This window comes from Lampetra planeri, chromosome 33 (genome assembly GCF_965212315.1).
Source record: "Lampetra planeri chromosome 33, kcLamPlan1.2.h2, whole genome shotgun sequence".
Taxonomy (NCBI): domain Eukaryota; kingdom Metazoa; phylum Chordata; class Hyperoartia; order Petromyzontiformes; family Petromyzontidae; genus Lampetra; species Lampetra planeri.
In genome coordinates, this window is record NC_136139.1 from 8,432,097 (window position 1) to 8,455,585 (window position 23,489).

The 23,489-nt window shown below is 45.4% G+C and overlaps 2 protein-coding genes across 6 annotated transcripts in view; one reads left to right on the forward strand and one right to left on the reverse strand.

Moving 5' to 3' along the window:
- Positions 1-1,971, forward strand: part of KMO (kynurenine 3-monooxygenase) — a 14,732-nt gene extending 12,761 nt beyond the window's left edge. The window contains exon 15 of the mRNA XM_078610208.1: positions 184-1,971. Within this exon, the coding sequence (XP_078466334.1) occupies positions 184-348 (165 nt within the window). The 3' untranslated portion in view covers positions 349-1,971. The remainder of the gene's footprint in view (positions 1-183) is intronic.
- Positions 931-19,384, reverse strand: LOC144729741 (transmembrane protein 87A-like). 5 transcript variants are annotated; one of them, XM_078610204.1, is made up of 21 exons: positions 19,229-19,384; positions 16,168-16,228; positions 15,957-16,048; positions 15,617-15,715; positions 15,207-15,260; positions 15,027-15,068; positions 14,845-14,892; positions 14,208-14,310; positions 13,690-13,751; positions 13,029-13,212; positions 10,379-10,478; positions 10,130-10,223; positions 9,586-9,661; positions 7,386-7,490; positions 7,155-7,213; positions 6,926-7,029; positions 6,294-6,370; positions 5,848-5,915; positions 5,679-5,731; positions 4,702-4,732; positions 931-4,178 (listed from the first exon to the last, which is right to left on the reverse strand). In XM_078610204.1, the coding sequence occupies exons 1-21, from the start codon at positions 19,358-19,360 to the stop codon at positions 4,137-4,139; spliced, it is 1,686 nt and encodes a 561-aa protein (XP_078466330.1). In that variant the 5' UTR covers positions 19,361-19,384; the 3' UTR covers positions 931-4,136. The 5 variants fall into 5 exon arrangements, with proteins under 5 accessions (XP_078466330.1, XP_078466333.1, XP_078466329.1 ...); XM_078610207.1 differs by lacking the exon at positions 9,586-9,661 and adding an exon at positions 8,925-8,996 and having other exon boundaries at positions 7,386-7,494; positions 14,845-14,895; XM_078610203.1 differs by having other exon boundaries at positions 14,845-14,895.
- Positions 19,385-23,489: the final 4,105 nt, after the last annotated feature.

The window sequence follows — 23,489 nt, forward strand, 5'->3', positions numbered from 1 at the left end:
CTACAAAGGCTGGGTGGATCCAGCAAAGACCTCCATTGGCCTTTTGTTGACGTGAATGGCACCCACCGTTGTCCTGTAAGCCATCTTTTGTAAAGACATGAGTTGCAGAAACCCAACAGTGGAACTAGTGGTGCCATTGTCTGTGGCAAATGAGTTTCTCGTTTCTGTGCAACCTCTGCACAGGTGGTGAACTCGGCGCTGTTGGGCATCGGGGTGCTGTCGGTGCTGTCGGCAGGAGCCTGGGTGGTGACCCGCATCCGTGGTCATCCCGACTCAAGCCTGTTGCTCCTTTGGGAGCTGCCCCGTGCCCTCCAGTCCAAGATCATCCCCGAGGGCTGGCTGGGATAGCCGACGTGCGCATACCTGGAGGCTCATCCTGAGCACCCGTTGAAGCACAGGTTGCACCACTCCCAAACCTGTTTGGGTGGTGCCGCTTGTTGTTTCGGCACGACGTCCGATGTATTGATCCATGCGCCCGGCAGCTCCTGAAATTCAGATTCATAAGCTCTCTACACGCAGAAACGTCGGCATTCGTGCAACAAAAAAAAAACCCACGCAGCGAGACCCGAAAATTCTTCGGAGAGTTATACAGGGCAGCTGTGGAAACCTGCGCAGGAGTGCATCTTAAAGCAGCATTTTTCAACCGGTGGTACCAATTCTGCAGACTGCAATTTGCGGTTCTATTGCGGGATTGACAATGTCACCAAAACAATTTGCATCATGCCGCCACCAACTTGAAATTCTTTCATGTTTAACAGTGGAGGCATTGTTGTATTCTCGGATGCAATCCATGTGGCATTAGTGCATAAAAAGGTTGCATAACACCGCCTTAAAGACAGGGAGCCAAAATCATGACCATGCAAATGAGCTGTTACTTGACAAGTGTTCGCAAATTAAATCCACGCTCTTTCAGCAATTAATGCGAATGACTACTTTTTTATCACTGTTTTATTGCAGATTTCATTTATGTATTTTGCGAAGTATACAGCATTTCCTACATAAATAAAATAAGCAAATGTACAGCAACACAACCATGAAATACTTTTAAAATGGAAGTTCAGACCATTTCAACTGTATGGGAAAGCTTCATTTTCCAACGTTGAACATTTTTTTTTTACACACGTCCAATATTTATATCTTTGATTGAACAAAGTATTATACACATCCTTAGTCTTAAAGAAAACAGGTTTTACAGTTTGCCTTGTAAGTATGGCACAGGCTGTGCTTAACCAAGCAACTCAATTTACCAACTTGAACTTGTGCAGCTTTGCCCTGTAGATGTCCACTGAATAAGGTAACGGCCACATTAATCCAGATGTCTTATTTTAAATCTGGCAGTTTCATGTTCACAAATATTCCCAGATGGAAAAAAAAATCTATTCTCTTTGTCCAATTTAAAAACTGTTCATGCAATCCAATAAACCAGAGGTTTGCAAACCTCTCCCCCATCCCCACTGAGATGGATGTAGATTTGTCATCGGGCTATGCTTTCTCAACGCAATTTAAGCTCTCACGTCACAGCCTCTCCAAAAACATGTGCACCATTGTGTAAAACATGTTCACTTTATAAGTGAACAATGCAATCACTGAACTGACCAACATGCAAATGTACTATTCACATAGATTTATAAAATGTGCACATCTCTATGTAAACACACTGAAAAATGGTGTATGGGATCAACACTTTGTGACGTGTACCCAAGTGTAAATGTCTTGGTCTGGTTTCACTCTGCTCAGACTCGAAACTTGGGGGGTAAATGCAACACCCATTCTCCACTGTTGCTAAAATTGGGTGTTACCACTCCAATCTACGATCAACACTGAAATTCGTTCATGCTCGCACATTTAGGTTGGGTGCTGCTGTGACTAGACCGGTGTTCAAAAACAGCGCCGTTTAGATCGAGAGAAGTACAAAAGAATGTTTAATGGCTTCAGTTAAGCCAACCTTCAATAAAGACAATTTACAACCAATGGACTTGCAATGTTGGGTGCGATTAAACGTATTGTTGAATTCTTAGGATTCAGACAATACAAGTTCAGAAAACCATACTAGGCCTTAACACATCACAGATGTTAAAGGACTGGATATCTTAACTTAAGCCCATATGCCCCTATATGCCTAATTTTCACTAGTCTACGACTGCAGCAATTCCTGGGTAAGCTACAAGATTAATAAACAAAACAAAAACTGGTGGTAAGAGCAACACAATTATTATTCTGACTCGGGTATTGCCTAAAGTCCATAGACACAAACCTGAGCGCCAGACACTCACCAGCAAGCTAGCACAGGGCAAATGCAAATATTACACGATTGCTTCTGAAATCCTAACTGAATGTCTTTAAAACAAATGGGCTCGAGCACATTTGTAAACATTTACAAATGGGTGCAAGGTTTGAGCACACCGCCCCCCCCCCCCTCCATGTGCTCCTTTCCCCAGCTCTTTAAACGTTTCATTTTACCAGGCAAAGCCCACGGAGCTATGTAGCTCTTTTTCAGAAGCAAACTGACCACAAATGACAGCTCAACGAAGTGGCTTATCATATGGAAACACATAGCAGCCAAATACTATTAAACGCATGTTTCTAAATTAGAGGGAAAAATCGGAGGCCCAGGTGAAAAATGCACACGACCACGGGGAGAACATATAAACTCCAAATATACAGGCGTTGGGATCGAACCCACTACCTCCTGTATACCAGGCGAGTTAGTTGATATCTCGCAACCGCGGAAGCCAAGACAGGGGAATCATCTGAACCCCGATGGCTTTTGACCACAAATATGCATGTTTTTTGCGGTTGTGCCGTATCGCTCTCCGACGCGTGTTTTGAGTCAAGCACGACGCCCGACGTTTCGATCGACGCGCGGGGGGGGGGGACTTCCGCAGGAATGTTTAGTTCCTGCGGAAGTTCCCAGCACGCGAAATGAAACGTTGGATGTGGAAAACGACGCACGCTACGATTCCCAACACATCGGAGAACTGTACATTGAAGCCAACTGAAACAAAAAGTACGTTATTAGTAACAAATGTCAAGTTTGTACATTTAAAAGGAACATACATCGGAGGTGCAGTTAAAGTGAAAACATCGGCATGCGACGAATCTATAAAATACAATTGTAAAGTAATTAGCACTCCATTGCCCCCACCAAGTCACTGGTGCACTTGTGATACCTTTTTAATGTATTACAGACAGTCATAGGTATTTTTGGTCTTTTAACGTTGTTATTTTCTTTGAACCTATCTACGTGACTTTACCAAAAGGCCCAAAGAATATGAATTCCTGCAGTCACGAAAGCTTTAAGTCAAGATACAACGATGATTGTTTAAGTCACTGTGTAACTGGGACCAACATGTTTTCCATGTGCTCTGAATAATGCCTCTGTGCCCTGTTGTAAATAATATAATATCCAAATTCTTAATTTCATATTTCGGGTTAAACACATTTGTCCACAGCGCTTTGGCATACAGTCCTTAAAAACTTCACCTGGACAGACCCATTCTTACATCTTGTGAAGGAAAGTACCACTTCCTTCACTGTTAGGCATAAGAGAATGTCTTCTTCATATAATTTGAGAAGACAATGGAATTATTCGGATTTGAATAGGCAAATGCAAGAAAGTCATCACATCTGGCTACCAATGTGAGAAATTATGGTAAAATCAAGGGTCTGACAAACAGCACTGACTGACCACTTGCCAGGCCATGGATATTTAGACTACTCCTTGAAATTATATCCCCAAATACCTCAAATACAAAACGTTTAACCAAGTCTTGAGAAGTCAGTAACTGCCTAACTCTTCAAAAATAATACACGAGCAAGGTCTCCTCCGCTTTTGAGTTCCATGAAAAGGACAATTTGCAACAAGTGCTGAAAAGAAGATTATTTTACAAGTTAAATACCAATACATGATGTAAATAAAAAGACCGATAAACAACCACCTCTTGGAAAAAAACGCATGCAAAACACAAGAACGCAAAGGTGCTGCCACACCTATGGGAGTGGGTGTGCACCACCCCCAACATCTGCCCATGAACATCTCCGCTGCAGGAAACAGCCAGGCAATGTGACCAGGGTGGCGGGCACCAGGCCGACGCCAGCCGTGTTTCGTTCCTCAAGTACAGCGCAACTCGCGGTCGTCACTCCATCTTCGACATCTCAAACTTGGTGGTCATTATTTCCTGATGGGGAAAAACAAAACGGGGTTTTTTACGTTCATAAAGTTTGCAGCAGCTCTGCCCAATGCATATTGCTCACGTCTGTAAAAGTAGGATCACGCCGATGGGAATAACCATCGCTTTACTGAGTTCAGCAACGCGTATCCGGCTGTGCTGTATATCTCTGGGATGTATTCCTCGGGCTGTACAATGCTGTATAATTAAGGTATAAAGTGAACAGCTCAATTCAATTCCTGAAAAAGCTCCCAGCCCGTGGAACAAAACGATGGACATCGTGCCGAACGACACGCAACACACAACCCAAAAAAACATCGAAGAGCTGCACAAGTTTAAAGATATTGATAATGCCATGGTTTTTTGCATTGGTATTTCACTTTCACAAATACCAATTAGTGAAAAGCTATTGCTGAAGGCATTAACAAATATATGGCCAATTCAAGCCTCGTTGTCCAAGTAGTGCTTCTGTGCAGTGATCGTATGCTAGATTTTACATCAAAGTGTTTAATTTACTGAATGGTGTTTTTACCTCATCCGAGTCCAGCAAGGCAGGCATGGCACTGCAAGACAAGGGGGACACATTTCGTAAGCTGCTGTAGCGCAAGATACTTAAATCAACCATAATGATTTACATTGATCAATCTCTTAAATGCCGCAACAGCTAAAAATAAACTTACAACTGCATAGGAGATACAGAATAAATCGGGGCGTGCGGGCAGGGGGTGAAGAAAAAAGAAACGCAAAATATAAAAAAAAGAGGCCAAAATTATACTAAAGATCAACGCCAAAGGGACACGACAGATGTAGGGCAAGAGAGTGCCGCTCGCATGCAAAGCAGTCACACAGTGGAACAGAGTCTCAGCAACGGTATGCTTCCCAGGGAAATTTGTATTCTTCAGAGCCTATAAAGAGACGAGCCTTTCGCCCAAGGACGGGTGTATTGCAGTAAATCTGAAACGTGCAAGCGAAAAGCAGACTGCGACGTGATATTCATTGCATCCATTCGTGTGCAATTTGTAAGGGCGCGGTGACACAGACTTATTTCATTTTAAGGTTATAATCCCTTGTTCATCATGACGTCCTTTTCACTTTGAGGTCTCAACAGCGTTACTGAGATCGCGTGACGTGAGGGTTCTGCCTTTGTAGTGAGGGTTGTAAGTTGATGCCAAGGAGGGGGGGAGGAGGCGCCTCGGCCCCCCCATGTAGAGTGACGTCAGCCGCTAATTATGAATGAGGGGGGGGGTGTCCATTTGGAGGACGTCACCTTATAATGATTATTAATGAGGGGGGCTGGTCGATGTGGAGTGACATCACGAGTGTTGCACACAGACATTCTTGGCTCATTATAGTAGGTAATAATAATGGGGGGGGGTGTCCATTAGGAGGACGTCACCTGCTCATGATTATTAATGAGGGGGGCTGGTCGATGTGGAGTGACGTCATGGGCGTTCAGGACAGACATTTCTGGGTGATTATAGATATGCTCGTCGAGTTTCTAGTACGTACACATCTGCCATCGAGGCCGGGATGTTGTCTTCTACCCACTTGAGATCATCCTCCTGGAAAAAAAGCGACAATCACAAGAAATTGTTCCATTGCAACCGCATGCGTCGATGCCACATAAAATTTCTAAAATATGCTGGAGGATTTTTTTTTTACTTTGGGGGTTGCTCACCTGCTTGTTGACATTTGGGCGGCTGGATCCATTCAACTCAGGCTTATTTCCCCTCATCTTCATGCCATCTGAAATCAAAAGCATTTTACACCACGCAGAGAGTTTTAACAACTGACACGCGAGCTCCGGTCATCCTCGCAGCAGCTTTTGGCTAGCCCATCGAACAAAGACGGTCACTACTGCATTACGCGCTTTCAGACGTGCTTCTGCGGCCGTCTGGAACACTCTTCCTTTCGATGTTAGGAAGCCACTGGAGTGCTATGCACTTTCACATCTAGATTGCAAACTCATTTCTTTCAAACTGCTTTTTGTGTTTAGTTTGTTGTCCATCCCCCGCACCTCCGATTAGCACAGTTGGCTACGTACGGTTTGAAAGAAGTTCAACATATGTACATACATTCAGGTCATGTAGGTGGCAGCCAAGGTGCACTACTTGCTCCACGTACCGTATGCCTCGTTCATCATGGGCTCCTCTTCCTCGTCCTCATCCTCATCATTGTCCAGCAGTGGAGTGAACGCATACCTGAAAGGTGGTCACGCACAAACACCGCGTAGATCGGACATATGATACCATTCGGTTGGCGTATAAAAAATCGTAGTACTAAACACTACTCTAATTTATCCACAGATGCGATAACACTGTTGTATTAGGTCTTCCTATAGGTCATTATGTTGGGAACTAGCATTCAAAGATATAAGTTAATCCTCCAGGCAATTATGGCACATACAGCCTATTTGCAGAGCTGACCTGTAAAATCTATGTAAAACATTTTCAGACAAAATTAACAAGGGCAGTTTTAAAACCCTTTTTTTTCTGTAAAAAATATTTCGTCATCACCACCAACAGCGCACATCAAAGTAGCACAGTACACACCTCTATGCATCTTTAGATAAACACATATGCTTACAGAGATAACGTCTGTAAGAATAACATGGAAATGGAGCGATAAAATCAGCTGATATGGAGGTGCCAGGTAGATTGATGCATCACGGGACCGTAAGAGATAGCGACGACTTGTGAGATGCGTTCATGCAGAAGTGGATTGATCATGCCTGACGATGATAATGAAAGTCTCACCGCTGGTTGTTGGCAGATGGCCTCCAAAGCACCATAATGACCAGGAGGATGAGGGAAAAGAGAAGCCGCCAGAAGGCTTCCTCCACCCACAACTCCCGCCAGTCCTGTACTCATTTTGTACACACGAGCACACGCGCATGTGAGCGACGTTCATCCCATGACAACTACCTCGTAATACATACAAAACGCACACATTCAAGTCTGTGTGAAGAATTTTAAATCCACTCACCGATTGGCATTCTGCAAATCTGAACTTCCGTGTAGTCCAGATGATGAAAATAAGTGAAGCTTGATAAGACAATGAAATATAAAACGCAAACATTTAGTTACATTCCAAAGCTGGTAGTACCAAAGTACATTTCTGAATAAAATGTGCACATTTGTTTTAAGAATGAAAACCGATTGAACGGTGACGGATTCAATTCGTTCCCTCCTCATTCCGCATGCCGTGTGGACTCACCGATTATAGCGAAGATGAGCGTGTTGGTGAAGTGCCTGTAAAGGGACAGCTTCACCACGTTGCGCCTCAGCATGAGCATCTTCATGGTCTGGTACAGGCTGATGAATATGTGCTGCGCTGTCAAGGAGCCAACGCTACATTGTCCTAAACCTTTCCACAATGGTTGTTTTAATAGTACAGGAAACTTGAAATTATTGGCAGACATACCATCTGAAGCGCAGGATTTTTATAAATGCAGACTGGATTATTCGCGCTGACGGGGAGGATGGCCGCGGATAATTCTAAATCACGGATAATCCAAAAATATCCATTATCCATGGATCTCTATGCCGAAAACCACTAACATAGGTATTCATTACCGATTGATGTGCGTGTTCAGTGATAACACTTTCCTGCTCCCACGCAGAAGACTCAGCACCACCGAGTGGACAGCAGCAGAGCCACGTCAATCAAAATCAAACCCCGCCTACTATTGTAAAGATATGAAACTACTGTATTGTAGAGGCGTTCACGTGGATTTCAGATTAACCGGAGCACATATTTGTTCGGTTTAAGCACGTGACTTGAAATAAACATCTCCAAAAATAACAATGGTGTATAACTGTTTTTATATTGGTTTAACACGTAGGCTTTCGCGACCAATATCATCCATTATGGATGGATGTTTTTAGATTATTAATTTTGGCTTAAGGGAAAATCCATGACTTATTAATTTGTCAAAATCTCAGGCGTGCGGTTAATCCGCAAATCAGATAAGCCGCATATGAACAATCGAGAGTCTACTGTATATGTGTATTTTAAATCAGTAGTAGCATTCGATGTTTAAGAGGTCATCCTGACCAATGCTGTTGGTGACACCACGCTGTCTCACCATTGCCACTGTGCGGGTATTTGTTTCTAAACTCCAGTTCCCACGACCCGCCACGGTAAAGCTTCGCAGTGTGTAGTGGCTTAATTTGTAAAGGTAATAGAAAAAATGGGCATTCAAGAAAATGGTGGGTCATGAGGACCGGAGTTGCTAAATACCAGTGTACAGTTCTTTAGCTTGGGCCTACTTAATGAGGCAAATTGTTTAGAAAATTCAGTGTTTATGCTATCAGAACTATGTCAATATTCAGATTATCCCCTTTACTGTTACAATTTAAACTTGATCAATTAAAATACAACTTTTTACAGCTCAATTATTAACAAAGTCCGAGCTAAACCTGTTTGATTTAAAAAAAGACTGACCAAACTACACTGCATTACAGAGTGCAGTTTGTGACCTTTCTACGGTTCATATAGAGTGAAATCTGATGCAGAAGCTAGGTTAGGTAATTGCAGAAACTAAAACCGACACTGGGAAAAGAAACGCATACAAATCTGGACGTAGATTTTGTGCGTCATCGCAACACGGGACAGTAGGTCAGCTTAGAGAAACGGTAGAATTATTCAAAAGACTCAAGAACAGAGAGTTAATTTCATGTGTGCTCATGGTTACAAGGTTCTCCTGAGCAGCCAAGGCAGGAAACACACACACACACAGACACACAAGGATATCCACCAGCAGAGGGCAGTGTCGAGCACAGCCAGAGGGATTGCAGCCAGCAGGTCCAGGTCAAATTCTTGACCCTACGTGCCGTGCACATTGCAGCGATTGCAGCGTAGGGCGTTCACATCCACAAGAGGAATAGCAAACACTACACCAGCAATAAATGAGTGTGGTTTTGTTCATTTTGAGAACATCAAAAGTCTGTGTGTTTTAAGAGCTGGGTATCTAAAACACAGTTAAGGATGAAGCGCACGCAAGTACAAGGATGTACGAGTGAAGAAGTGAACATGCTCATGTAAACAAGCGCAATAGGTGGAAGCTTATAGATTGCTCTAAACATGCATGCAAAAAAACACAAAAGTACACGTGACCTCAGGGGAAAAAACTACTGAATAGCATTTTTTTGTGATGTTTTCGGCAGTGGTGCACAAATACTAACACTCACATTCGTTAATAAGTGGCCTTAAAAGGAAAATTTAAATATAAATCGGTGACTTTTCAGGTAATGGGCACTTATTCATTTGTGCTATAAGTGCCATTTCTCAAAAAACGTATTATTTTAGACAATGAGGGCACTACAAATAAATGTTAAAACTATGCAGCAACAAAAACACATTAAAAAAAATGAAAAAGCGCATACAATGATCAAACTTAAAACCACAAAAAAGGATATCCAGTAAATGACACAGGAGTCAATGAATGCGAGGGCGATATCAGAGTACAGGACATTGACGCTGTTCTGCTCCTACAAACCAACAGAAAACAGAAGCGGCGAGTGAATCACTCAAAACACATGACACCACAATTATAAGTCGAGTTTGTGTTTGACATTAAACCCAACGACTCATCGGACTGGCAGCAAGGTGGATTCGTAACATCCCCCCCCTGAGTCATATCATGCTGAAGGTTAGATCCATAATTATGGACTGTAAATTATTTCGGCACTCAGATGATGGCTTACTTGTCGTAATAGAAATCATTTACAGCCATTTGTCAATCAAACTGCTGGACTGGGTCTCCCCCCCCACACCATTGTCGGTCATTTCAGGGTTGGTGAAGAGGACAGGAGCAGGACCGGTTCAGATATCACTCACCACCAATGATAGCCATCACCCGAGGTGTAATATACTTTGTCGTAAACGTGTTGTGCATCGCGTACATCAATAATGTCAAAGTAAGCAAAATGGAGAGCACGAGGCAGCCCAGGTCTTACCCCAGAGATACGTAAAATGCCCTCCACTGAAGAAAATATGAGGTACAGCATCCCCACGCCAACCACTTTGTACATCGTGGTACCCAGACGAGGTCTACAAAAACACGTTGTTGAACGCCAAGATTAGATGTCAACTTTGCAGGGCAAGATGTCTCAACATTGACCAAAAAAGGGGAGTGAAAAATCACACCATTAATACAAAAACACAACCTGATTTTACTAAGGAAACCACAAATCCAAGCAACTCACTTGACTATGCCATAGCCAAGGCTGACAATGATGACCAGAAGGCGAGCCAGGGTCCTCTTGAGGGCAGAGAGTAGTTCCGCAAACACGACAGCCCCTCGGACTGCAAATAAATTAGTTTAAAGGGTCGTTAATATTCATGGTGGTGGTGGCGGCTGCAGCAGAAAACTTTTTTCAAATCTCAGCTATTGCACAGTCTGTGATCATACTTTGTGAAAAGGATTATGGGTGTGATTGCAGTTTCTCAACAAAACTGAACACAGCTGAGAGTTTATTAACATTGGAACTAAGTATACAATCACAGCACAGAGGTAAAATGCTACAGTGGTCTAAGGGTGAGCGGCATCCCAGAGGTCTCTGATTTGATCTCCATAGCGTGGCAGTTGAAACAATGGGGACTTTTTTTTTTAAATACCCCTGCCTTTGTCCACCCAGAAACATCAATGGGCACACCACAGTTAGTCGATTATCAGGTTGGGTATGGTGGGGTAAACTGTAGGTGCTCACACCTCTTCCAAGATTTAATTTGGAGCTTTCGTGACTGCAGGAATTACTCTTTGGTTCTTTCGGTAAAGTCACGTATAAAGATAAAATAATAAATTAAATACTAGCATACGACGTTTCGATTGCAACACAAGCAATCATCATCAGGTATAAATGAAATAGAAACACAAATCTAGTATACTTTCTCTAACCCCTCCCTCTCTCTCCGCCCCCGCCCCCTCTCTCTATTTAAGGCCTCGACACAGAGGTGTGGTTTCTCTGTGTGCCTATGTTTGTTCTCTCTCTATGTATCTCTGTGATATGTCTGCTTATACAGGGTGACCCAAAAAAAACGGGCCCCGTGTACACTTTATGTGATATCTCCTTTATTTATTCACCGATTGCCCTTATTTTACAGGACATGGCAGAATCAACGACCGTGAGTACACCAAGACCCCAGTGGGAGCTGGGACAAAGAATACACTGTGTTAAATTTTACTACAAGACAGGCTCGTTTAAGAAAACCCAGGACAGTTTCATGCGTCAGTTCGAATGTGAAAAGGCTCCATCCAAAAGCAGAATTCAGAACTGGGTGGCCCACTTCGAGAAGTATGGGACCGTGGAGAACCTCAACGCTGCCAGTGAGAACCGTCCAAGCCACTCGGGACGTCCCAAGAAGCGAACAGCCGAGCTGGTCGAAAGTGTGAGAGAGTCTCTCCAGCAGAGTCCGAAACGCTCTGTGCGTAAGCGAAGTCAGTCCCTCGGTATGTCCCGTGAGACTTGCAGGAGAGTGCTGGTGAACGATATCAGGGCTTACCCATACAAAATACAGACGCTGCAGACCCTTACAGCCTCAGACAAGAAGCAGAGGAGCGCTATGGCAGTCAAGATGCTCGAGAAGATCGAGGAGACACCAAGTTTCCTTAACCTCCTTTGGACCTCAGATGAAGCCCACTTCCATCTTGACGGAAAGGCGAACTCCAAGACAAATGTCTTCTGGGGGTCCTCCAGACCCAATGAAGTAGCCACCAAGCCCTTGCACTCTCCTAAGTGCACGGTGTGGGCTGCAATCTCGGCCAGAGGCATCATCGGACCAATCTTCATCGAAGAATCTGGCGCAGCAGTGACAGTCACCAAGGAGCAGTATGTGGAGGTCCTCAAAACCTTCAAGAGTGAGCTCCAGACCCTCTACCCGTCGCTCATGAGCAAGTTCTGGTTCCAGCAAGACGGAGCAAGTTCTCACACCTCAAACCTGTCCCGAGATTGGCTGAAAGAGAACTTCGGAGGCCGAGTGATCAGTCTCAAGACTGATTTTGAGTGGGCACCCCATAGCCCGGACCTAAGCCCCCCAGATTTTTTTCTTTGGGGCTATCTTAAGGACAGAGTCTACGCAGGGAAACCCAGAACCATCACGGAACTCAAGGAAACCATCAGGGAGGAGATGAGAGCCATTACCAATTCAGTCTGTAAGAACGTCATGGACAACTTCGTGCTGCGCCTCAAGAAATGCACGGAGCTAAATGGAGGCCATCTAGATCACATGCTGTAGAACGGAGAAAAAAAGGCCAAAGACCCTAGTGTTTTGATTTGATGTTTTGAATATAATAAACTAGTTATGACCAAAGTTTCATTTCATTCGGACAAAACACTAAGAAACGGGGCCTAATTAGAGTTGGGGCCCGTTTTTTTTGGGTCACCCTGTATGTCTGTCTATATGTCTCTGGTTCTGTGTTTTATCTCTCTCTCAAATTTAGCATTCTCAGGAAGAACGTAATCAACCAGGTAGGGTGTTGACTGTTATGTTATCCGACTCTCTGTTGTATTACATTACATTTATAAGTATACTAGATTTGTGTTTCTATTTCATTTATACCTGATGACGATTGCTTGTGTTGCAATCGAAACGTCGTATGCTAGTATTTAATTTATTATTTTATCTTTATACGTGACTTTACCGAAATAACCAAAGAGTAACCTCTTCCAAGACTCCTGGCCAGTGTTTAAGAAGAGTATGTCAAATACCCTCTCTCTAGATGGGTTTCTCTGGAGCTTCCCCTTACGGAGGTCCATCTATCAGTAGTGGTGTGAGAACGTAATCGCAGGACTGCAACTTCTAATTTCACCTACAGAAGTTAGTTCACCGTCTACCTCGCTCGTCATTGCTACACACCAGAGGTGCCGTAGTAGTTGATGCTGTGGTACTCGGCATAGAAGACGGCCTTCTCAAGCATGCCGAGAAGAATGACGGCTCCAATCCAGAACTGGATGCGCAGGAGGTCCTTCCAGTAGCAGGCAGACCAGGCCAGCCATAGGGCACCGTACAGAGAGTACAGCACGCACATCGCGACATAGAACTAAACACAGCATTGGAAATGGGGAGAAAATAAAAAAGATTTTATTTCAAAACCCACACGGAATATAGTCATTACATTATATTGAACTGTATTCACTCTCTGAAGCTGTTCCCCGTGGCTAGCACCTCACATTTAGACGCTACGTCAATTTCATCTGTATTGTAAAGTGTATACATAGGGCATGTAATGATTAACCAAAATCAATTCTTATGTAGCTCACAGTGTGTGCATCCAATCACGCGTGAATGACTATTTGCTATGTGTATCATATGAAAATGTTACTTTCAGGCAAATGAAACCAATTAAACACAACACAGAGAACACAAAAACACTATACCAGCGAGTGAGTACACAATTATAAACGAGGCAAAAAATATTACCTTCTTGAATCGTGACCCTTCATTGTGACAATTAAAGTCCCAGGGTAAAATATATAGTTACACGACTAAAATACACAAAACACTTTATAATACTTACAATCATAAGTGGCCAGTCGGCAGCCGATATAAAGCCTTCCTCGCTCTTCATTTGAACTTGTACTACAATGAACACACAAGGCAATTTTAGGATTCACACAAGCCCAAACTCATTGGATTGTGACCATACGAGACATTAGCTGTAGCTATACCATTTACAAATGACAATTACATACACACAGTGCAGAACTATTAACCATATTAACTCTTGAAACTCTATGTTGCATTTTGAAAAAGTGTCTACATTCAAATCTAATCAGCAGAATGATTGTATTAAACAAATAAAGTAACTATTATTTTTTAAAGTTCTAAAATTAAGATTGAAATAAAGTAACATAGTTAATGTGTTAACGTCCACATTCTGTGCTGTTTGTTACTGGTCGCTGACGTTTTGGACTTTGGGCCTGTGTTCAGCGACTATTTAAGAATATGTATGTTTGAGAATTAATAGTGCATTTATAGCTCGAATGTATGACCACGAGAATAAATCACACCAAAACATGCGACTGCTAAACAAACCGGGTATTTTCCATTCTGGTCCGACAGTGGTGTTGCTTTGAGGCTGGATACTCATTATGAAGAGGTATGGCCCATCTCTCCGTGTCCTTGTCAGCACATTCTTCTGTAAACATGATGATAAAATAATAGGTTTTAGCCTTTCTGGCAATAAAACAGGTGTTAAGATTATCAAACACAAAATACAGTAAAACCTTGGATTGCGAGCATAATTCATTCCAGAAACGTGTTTGTAATCCAAAGCACTCGTATATCAGTTGTGATCACGTGACGCTCGGCAGACAAAGCGTACACACGTACTACTCTTATTGCAAGACCTCGCTCGTTTATCAAATTAATATTTATTTAAAAAAATTGCTCGTCTTGCAAAACACTCACAGACCAAGTTACTCGCAATCCAAGGTTTTACTGTAGAAAGCTATTGTAAGGCATCAAAAGTCTGCATTAACCCCACATACTTATGGCAAAAAAGCAAACAAATATGTCCTGATAATATATGCAGTCTTTCAGCCGCATTACAAATTGATTGGCCTACACCAGAGACAGCCTTCATTATGTGCTTGGCTCATATTGTCGATTTTACAACATTGCACACAGCATCAATATCTTTTTTGTATTAATAATAAAGTTAAAGTCTTACCCCGTTTTTGTTTGCGACTGTACTGGCCTTTTGCTCAATTTTGGAAACCTGCTGTCAGAAAAAAAGGACAATCGTGTGATGAGTGAAAGAGAGAATTTTCTGTGCTCAAAGCAGACACATCTATTGGATATTTTCAATTGTAGGCCCACTGAATCTAGTTCAACATCTCAGGTTTGAATTACCTTTTCCTCCCGTTTAGTTTTTGTGGAATTACTGGCTTTAACCTGTAAAATAAGAAATAAGAAACACCTAATTCAGTCCAAGTTAAAACAAGTTTGGATTCGAACAGATGCATTTCAATGACAGACTTCTTCAATGATAAATTATGTTCGTGTGTTCTTTTACAACAGCCCAGATCTTACCGTGTTATTAACTGCTTTGATAAACTTCCCAATCGTTGGATGAGCTGCCATGAGCTACACACAAGAAACACACAAAATGTGTTCTCAAAAAACGCATTACTCAAAAAACAGTTGCACTTCTCTCAGCAAACAGGTGAACCCGTTCATTTTCACTCATCACAAAAACCTGAAAACCCACCACATCTCAATGTCCAAAAAGCAAGCTTTTGTTGGGAGTAGGGGGGGGGTTTGGTTTAGAAAAAAGTGAATGATTAAGTTAATTCTGTTGCCCATCTATGGGAGATGATACAAAATTATAAAATGTGTTTTTTATTGTTGCAATGAAGCTAGTATGGGATACCTTAAAATGTGGGTTATCAACTATCTTCCAGAACACACCTGAAATATACCAGCCGCTCTCTTCTGCTTACCTCCAGATTGAAATTTGCACATGTCATCGATACTTGGTTGGTAGTGTAATCTATATCATCTGCGATCTTCTCTTCCAAAATCAGCTTCACCTCCATATCCTGCTCAGAATCAGTGACATACCACATTGCAAGGGAAATGTCATCAAAATATATCATTTCAAACGTGGATATATAGAAGATTAGTGCTAAAACAAAGAGAGTAAGACGGTTTACAGCATTATTCATGAAGTGTTAGGCTTTAAATCCTGAAAAGCAATATATTTTATACATGTATTGTACATTACTTTAAAACAAAGAAGCGGTGAGTGTTATTCATTACATTCAGCAACCACATACTTACTGGAATGTTTGCAATCTTATTGTAACACTTGGAATGTAACAGCATCCATTTCACATCGAAAACGGCGTTGGGTTGGCATGTCTTCTCTGACACTGCAAAAGAGAGAACGTTATTCAGTTTTGTTCTATATTAAACTCAAGAACACTGTATTATTATATTGTTGACCGAGTAAATACAATCACGTACATTTCCACTGTTTAAGAACACTCACCCACGAGCATGACATCAGTGTTGTTAAACAAAGTCTTGTAGAAATGAAACATCAGGTTCTTCTACAGAAAACACACAACATTGTGGTTAATATTTGCAATTACATTGTGTGGCACTAGAGACTAAAACTGGAAACAAGTTAGTTGCTTATACATCAGCAAACAGTGCAAGCAATGAAGATATGACATTTAGCACATACGTGGTACAATTACTCATGTGGATCCATCCCTTTGTCAAACCACTGTTGAATGAGGGCCTCCCAACTTCATGCGAGGTGTGAGGATAACTTGACCATATTTCACCACGCTGGTCAGTACAGATTCAAGGTGGAGTGCAATTACTTGAGAGAACAGATTTAGAGTGCAACATTGGATATTGCTGCAATGTCCTCTGCTCCGTCTTCGCTAAGTGATGCAGCATAAAACATCTGTTATGCATGGTGGCCACCCATCCAAACACTATCCTCCGATGAGCACGGTTGGCTATATACGGTGCGAAAGAAGTTCAACACACGTTCACATCTAGGCTCAACACAGCTTAGCTTCTGAGATGGGTGACCACCATCTACAGAGGCGGACGTGGGGCTATACAATGTGGTTTTCAGCAGAGCCGGAGTGTAGCAAAATTAATTGTTGCCAAGTACTTCTCCGCTTCCAATTACTGTCCTGCATGTCTGCTTCTGGGCCTTCACCAAGCCGCACTGACCAACATGAAAGTGGAGTGTGGTCACAAGGACCCCCCACGGTGCCAGGGAGGCCCTTAATCCAGCAGTGGACTGACAAAGGGCTGTACAAGTATCGTATATTTGTGCAAGCGATGTGTCCAGGTCACGGGTGAACACACACCGGGGCCGACGTGGAGGGAACAATCCGTTGACAAATAAAAAGCACTCCATTAAGTGAGGCTCCACGTTATACGGTAATGCGATCATACAATATAAATACGTGTACTGGATTGGATTGTCATATTTGTATTTGCACGCTCGTTGGTTTTGTTTGAATAGTATTTTTACTCCATTGGTTTCGTGTATACCTTAACATTTTCAATTAAACGATTGTTGACAATTGTGTTTTTTCATTACGTTATACTTCTTGAGATGGTTTGAATTTAGACACCTTATAAATTGAAATTACTGCACTGTATTAATTTCCAGATTGGGAATGGTGGCAGACTGGTTAACGGTGCTGTGTTTATGAACTTAGCGACCAGTTAGTTTCTAAGCCACAACTTAAATCAGTGGCGAGTGATATATATTCAAAAAAACCCTGCCTACTTAGCCTTCACCTACACTCACTGACCAGCATGGTGAAGTATAGTCAAAAACCCATGGCCATATCTGTCAACCCATGCAGTTTAGCCCTATTCTTGTACAGGGAATATGGAGTTTTCAGGTCCATACGGCGTACAGCCGTTTCAATACGGACAAAAAATTAATTTGTTTGCGTTTCTCCCATGTGATGGAACTTTAGGATGAACGTTGAGATTTATAAGGGCACGCATGGGATGACCAACAAGGTCTGAATTGTTATCTAATGAGGTAAGCACTGATAAGGGGTTTGACAGGTATGCATGGATGACATGGCGTAGGGAGACACCTCCTTCAGCCAGTGTGGATAAAGAACGGCTGCATTTTGAGTCGAACGATTTCCACACCGGTTACACGCCACGACAGTCTTCCCCGTCGAGGATTACGACGAGGCCGCCCGCGTCGCGAGCTACAAAAACGCAGACACCACTCACACACAGACACCACACACAGACACCCACTCACACACAGACACACACTCACACACAGACACACACAGACACCACACACAGACACCACTCACACACAGACACCACTCACACACAAGACACACACACACACACATACACCCACACACACATACACCACTCACACACACACATACACCACTCACACACACACACAGACACCACTCACACACACAGACACCACTCTCACACACACACAGACACACACACAGACACACACAGACACACACAGACACCACTCACACACAGACGCACACAGACACCACTCACACACAGGCACACACAGACACCACTCACACAGAGACACACACAGACACCACTCACACAGACACCATTCACACACAGACACACACTCACACACAGACACACACAGACACCACTCACACACAGACACACACAGACACCACTCACACACGGACACACACAGACACCACTCACACACGGACACCACACAGACACCACTCACACACGGACACCACACAGACACCACTCACACACGGACACCACACAGACACCACTCACACACGGCCACCACTCACACACAGACACCACTCACACACAGACACCACTCACACACAGACACCACACACACACAGACACCACACACACACAGACACACACAGACACCACTCACACACAGACACACACAGACACACACAGACACCACTTACACGCAGACACACCACTCACACACAGACACCACACACACAGACACCACTCACACACACACATAGACACCACTCACACAGACACCACTCACTCACACAGACACCACTCACACAGACACCACTCACACACACAGACACACACACCACACTGAGACACACACTGAGACACATAGAGAGACAGAATCCCTGCGAGGACAGCATGGGAAACTCCCCGAGGTGGGACCGAGAGGGGAGCGACGGGGCGGGGGATGTAGATCACAGCCTGGGGTGGGTAACTCTCACCCCGGGCCAATCCGTGGGTTTGGGATTCCAGGGCGCTGCGGCAACGACAACAACAACAACAAGAACGAAAACAAATGACACGAATTTCTCAGGCCGCTCCGCGACTTCCAATTCCCCAGCGAAGACGCGCGTGGGACCTTCGGCGTTGCTCGCACGCGATTGGACGACGGCCGACTCCCGGTGGACGGTGGCGACCAATCACGCACGAGCGTTCGTCCATCCGCACTACCAAATTCGCCTTGGGTGGCTGTGGTGGCGAGAACACCACCACCACCACCACCCCCCCCGTCTCGGATCCAGGCCCACGATGATCGCCGCAGCCGTTCGCCGTTCCCTCACCGCGTTGAAGACGCCGTCCTTCTTGCCGACCTGAGGCGCGACGGCCACGGCGCAGAGCGCGAAGTGTAGGAGGAGGAGGACGGCGGTGACGGCGGTGACGGCGACGCTGCTGCTGCTGCCCCGAGCCGCCATGTCGGCTTCGTCGCGGCTGTGACGTTGTGCGCGTCACCTCTGTCTGTATTTACAGACAGCAGCTTGTGTTTTACCGTCGCCCACGTTGGGGGGTGGGGGGTGGGGGGGCGGTTGTGACCAAGAGTTGTGGGTGGCCAAGTTGGCCACTGACCAGGCCATGCGAATGTTTAGAGGGAGCTTTGCGCTCTTCCAGTTGGGTGGGGAGCGGTTCGTGCAACTACGAAGCCGGGCCCACCTGAGTTCGTTTCCAGCTCATGGCCAACACCGGTGACGATTATAATGATCTGAACCGGTCCTGGGCCTCCCCTAGGTCGACTCAGCATCAAATGAATACCTGGTGCGGTGTGTTAAATATCGCCACTGGGGAGACAAAGGCGGCCGGGTGTGGTGCCGGCCATTCACCCCCTCGTGTGCTGTGCTGACCTTCATAGGTGCTCGCTAACAGCACTTGCCCACCCCAATGGCTCAGGCTATAGGGGAGATTTTTCATAAAGGTTTTTGGGTTATATCGCGTTATTATAAATGTGTTGCAACCCTCCACCACCCGACACGGGCAATCAGTAAAAAATGTGTCACGTTAACAAAACGCCAATTAGTTACTTCTTCAGCCCACCGGTGTGTTTGAAGAGTGAACCCACAACATTTAGAATTTGAGTACGACGTTTTGCTGGTAATTACATCCAGCATCTTCACTTTCTCGGGTGAGAGTGTAAAAATCCACCCGCTCATGAATATTAATGACGGGGGGGGGGGGGTGCGGCATGTGGAGTGACGTCACGCGCGTTACACAAACATTCTTGGCTCATTATAGTCGTAATAATACTGGTCGCGAAAGCCTCCGTGTTAAAAGGTGGGATCTTTGTCTTGTGGCCGGAGACGCACCCACGGTGGGGGGCAACGATGGGGGACTTGGGGGGTGGCAACGGTGTGGGGGGGGGGGTGGGCAATTGTCCCCTCCCCACCGAAATAGTTTTACTGTCGTATGCCCATAATGCAAATTAGTAACTGACTCGTGAAAGGTAACGTGTCATTCAGTTTGCTTACATGTGTAATGCGAGCGTAAATGGGGTTGTTGCTGGGCTCTGGTCCAATCACACGGCCGGGGTGTTGGGGGGCGGAGCCTGGTCTGTGGGGCGTGTGGGAGGGGCCACCGTTCACCTCGGCTCCAATGGGAGGCGAGGTGAATGGGGGCGGAGCCAGCGGGATAGTATGGGAAGGCCGGATCTGAGGATCCAGAAGGGGAGGAGTCAGGGTCACGTGCGGGGGAATGTATATAAGTGGGAGCCGGAAGAGATCGGGGCAGTCGGGGAAGTTGAGAGGCTGAGCCACGTTGGGTGGTGAGAAAGGATCCGCGCCATCGGCCACGTGGCCGAAGGACCTCTGCACGCCGTCGGCCAGCGGTGTGCGGAGTGCGGGAATAGAGGAGCTAATGGAGGAGCGTGCGGGGCACGCGAGAGAGAGCGTGTGTGGGGCGCACGCGAGACGACACTGGTCCGAGAGGAGGCCAGTGGGGGGTGCGGAGAAGAACCTGAATAAAACACGGACGGAGACCAGCATCGCCTGACAGAGTCTTTTATTACACATGTGTAGTGGGTTCAAGGAGAGTGGAGACGACTTGTAGAGGCAACGCGTTTATTTACAACACCGGTAACAATAGCAGTCTTAACACAAAAGGCAGCAGACCCTTAACCTCCTGCCTGGGGAGGTACGGCCTCCGGGCTAGTGTGCCCTATCATTGGGACCACGGGCTCTCTCTCCTCCGGCTAAGGGTGATCTAGGGGGGGCTATACTGACCCGACCCAGCCAAGGTACGGGTCTCGACCACTGGCCCACTCGGTCCCGGCCCTTACAAGGACGTCAGGGTCTCACCACTGGCCCACTCAGTCCCGGCCCTTACAAGGGCAGCGGGTCTAGGGGTTCCCAGGGTCCTAGGCTAGCTGGTCTTAGGACTGGCCGCGGACTCGTCCAGAGGTCCGGCTTTTATACACCTCCCCATGTGTGTCCGCCCCTAGCCACGCCTCCCTTCCAGAGAGTTCCAGGGGGGGGGGGTCTTGGGGGATCCGAGAACACCCCGCAGCCCCTCCCCTACTTTGGGGCTGGGGAATGTTGCGACCCTCATGCCGGTCCAAGTTACTACCCCTGGTGGGCTCTGTCTGCTACTGCAGGTAAGTACACGTAGCCCATTTACAGCGGTACACATAGAAACACATTCCTGCGGAGGGAGCTGGTAGGAACGTTGGGTTGCTCGGTCAATGGCCAGGGTCAACGGCGGTGTGGTGTATTCTGCAAATATGCCCGACTGTGAGGGCGGGCACAAGCCGGCGTGAGTAGGTTAAATGTTGAGTTTTATAAGGGCACCACGGGGTGACCAGCCCCTCCCCACCCAGCCCCACCCCTCCCATCCCCCACCCAGCCCCACCCTCCCCGCTCAGCCCCTCCCCACCCAGCCCCTCCCCACCCTTCTCACCCAGCCCCTCCCCACCCTCTCCACCCAGCCCGACCCCTCCCAATTTTGGATGCACGACGGACGGACGGACACAATAATCCCCTTTGGGCTGGTGGAACCAGGTGGTTCCTACCAGTATAATGTAATACTGTATTATAGAATCGTGATGTTTGATTGCGATCAATTTCGTTTCCTCAAATGAGTGAACTTGAGAAAAGGTTTTCCCCTTGAACTGAAAGGTTTCAGTTTGGTGTTTTAACATCTTAACACCTGTTTTGTTGCCAGAAAAAAAGTGGGAAAACCTATTCTCATATTTTGGTACTGGCAAAGGAGGTCCCATAATGAGTGAACTTGGTACCAAAGTGGAAAATGATTTGCCACCGACGAGAGTTGTTTGTGTTCCACTGACAACGCAGTATTACCAAATAATCAGAATAACAAGCACATGTTGAATTATACACCTCCTATACTTGTCTCTCACACATTTTTTTACATCCCATCAGCCACGCGGCCTTATTATGGGAGTGTTCTTTTTTTTCATCAGCGCAATTATTTAATCCAAGACAACTCCGGACCCGTTTCAACATTCAATGTCTCATCAGCAGAGTCAGGCTCGCTTGCACCGATGCTGGTGAACTGCCAGATAGAAGACAAGCTCTATGATTTTGGGGCCGTCCATAAATTACGTCACGCGATTTTGGACGATTTTTGACCCCCCCCCCCCCATCGTCACGCGGCGTCACAAAAAGTCAAACCCCCCCCCCTCTCAAATATGACATCGCAAAGCTCTGCCCCCCCCCCCCCCCCCTAAAATAAAACCTGCTTCAAATCGTTTTAAACTATTGTCATTGTAGTGCGTATTTAATGTGGCGCTGCATTTATAAAAAGTCTATTTAATTATGTAGAACGTATTGTCTATATTTATTTAAAGTTGCGCATTTTGATGTGACGTCACATTTCTCACCCCCCCCCCCCTCGTCACACATCGTCACAAATGTCTAACCCCCCCCCACCCACTAGGTGCGTGACGTCATTTATGGACGGCCCCTCACATCGCTGAACAAGAAATACTTGTTCAAATTGCCACCCTGTAAAATCAGCCTGGGGTGGTGATCATCTCCGCCAGTGATGGAAATTCCACGTTCTCAGGACGAGGGACATCCATAAAACCACTTTAACCTTTGCACAAATTGGTAACTATTGCATCAACCGTGACGGAAATTTTGGACCCATGAAGTAACCTTCACACACGCGGCTAGTCTCTACGTTGTGTTGAAGCTAAGAAAAATAAGGGCATAATATTTAAAGTAATCAGTCAATACCCAAAGTGTGCTGTGTGGGTTATTACATTGCAGAATCATCGTCAAATGGAGGCATGGGGATTGTCTTCATCCAGCAATGTGTGGTGGTGGTGGTGGTATTGAAACGCGCGCACACCAGCTCTGGTTAACTCCCATTACTTACCTGTGCGGGGCGGTTGTGATATCCCTATCCGGGGCCCCTCTCGGGGGAGGGGGCTGGGGGGTGTGTGTGATCCCACAGAACCCCGCCCCTCGGTGGGGAATTGTATAAAAGTCGAGACCCTGAGAGAGAGAGTTCAGTTGGGACAAGCCGAAGACGAAGAACCAGCTGAAGACCGAAGTCCAGCTAGCTAAACCCTGGGACTCCTCTGATCCGCTGTCC

Coding starts and splice junctions, on each gene's coding strand:
- LOC144729741 (XM_078610207.1), bottom strand. CDS start 19,360: ATGGCGGCTCGGGGCAGCAGCAGCAGCGTCGCCGTCACCGCCGTCACC. Junction 14,896..15,026: donor AAACTAAACGGGAGGAAAAG/GTAATTCAAACC, acceptor TTTTTCTGACAG/CAGGTTTCCAAAATTGAGCA. Junction 7,214..7,385: donor GCTCATCTTCGCTATAATCG/GTGAGTCCACAC, acceptor TGTCTTATCAAG/CTTCACTTATTTTCATCATC.